The 660-nt window shown below is 46.8% G+C and overlaps 1 protein-coding gene across 1 annotated transcript in view; it reads right to left on the bottom strand.

The window, feature by feature from the left end:
- LOC107732030 (MAPK/MAK/MRK overlapping kinase-like) overlaps positions 1–608 on the bottom strand; it is a 4,226-nt gene extending 3,618 nt beyond the window's left edge. The window contains exons 1-3 of the mRNA XM_016543259.1: positions 396–608; positions 244–314; positions 99–177 (exon numbers count right to left, since the gene is read on the bottom strand). Of these exons, the coding sequence (XP_016398745.1) occupies positions 99–177; positions 244–314; positions 396–520 (275 nt within the window). The 5' untranslated portion in view covers positions 521–608. The remainder of the gene's footprint in view (positions 1–98; positions 178–243; positions 315–395) is intronic.
- Positions 609–660: the final 52 nt, after the last annotated feature.

Here is a 660-nt window from a genome sequence, read left to right as displayed (position 1 = left end):
AGTGTGAGTGTGAGTGAGTGTGTGTGAGTGAGTGTGCGTGAGCGTGAGCGTGAGCGTGAGCGTGAGTGTGTGTGTGTGTGTGTGTTCAGGAGTGTCACCTGTGCATGTGATCCAGAGAGCGGCACAGCTGGAACATGTAGTGCTTGACTTTACTCTCGGCTGGAGGACACTGACGGCCTGCAGGAGGAACACAAGACACGTTTATCTCTGCGTGACTGACATCAAACAGCAAACGCACCGTACCTTTAATGAACTCATATATGTTCATCTCCATGAGCTCACAGATGAGTGACAGCGTTCCGGAGCCTTTATCGCTGTAAAGCAGAGTGTGTGATCAGTTCAGCGTGTTAATATTCATTCACTCGTTCAGAACTGAGTTGTTAATAAATACTCACTAAATGAGCTCATGAAGCTGGAGGATGTTGGGATGCGAACTCAAACGCTTCATGGCTTGAACCTCCCGGAGACTGTGAGCCTGATCCACACTGACAACAATCATCACATTCATCACAATCAGCATACGATATTACTGGTCATAACAGGATGAATAAAGATCAGCAGAGAACAGGTGCTTATTTACAGGTCACATGAAACACAACGTATTTATCACACACACACTCACACACACACACACACACACTCTCTCTCTCTCTCTCTCAC

Source organism: Sinocyclocheilus rhinocerous, unplaced genomic scaffold (genome assembly GCF_001515625.1).
Source record: "Sinocyclocheilus rhinocerous isolate Xijiao unplaced genomic scaffold, SAMN03320098_v1.1 scaffold1360, whole genome shotgun sequence".
NCBI classification, from domain to species: Eukaryota; Metazoa; Chordata; class Actinopteri; order Cypriniformes; family Cyprinidae; genus Sinocyclocheilus; species Sinocyclocheilus rhinocerous.
The sequence above is the reverse complement of the archived record's forward strand: the minus strand, read 5'-3'. Positions and strand labels throughout refer to the sequence as shown.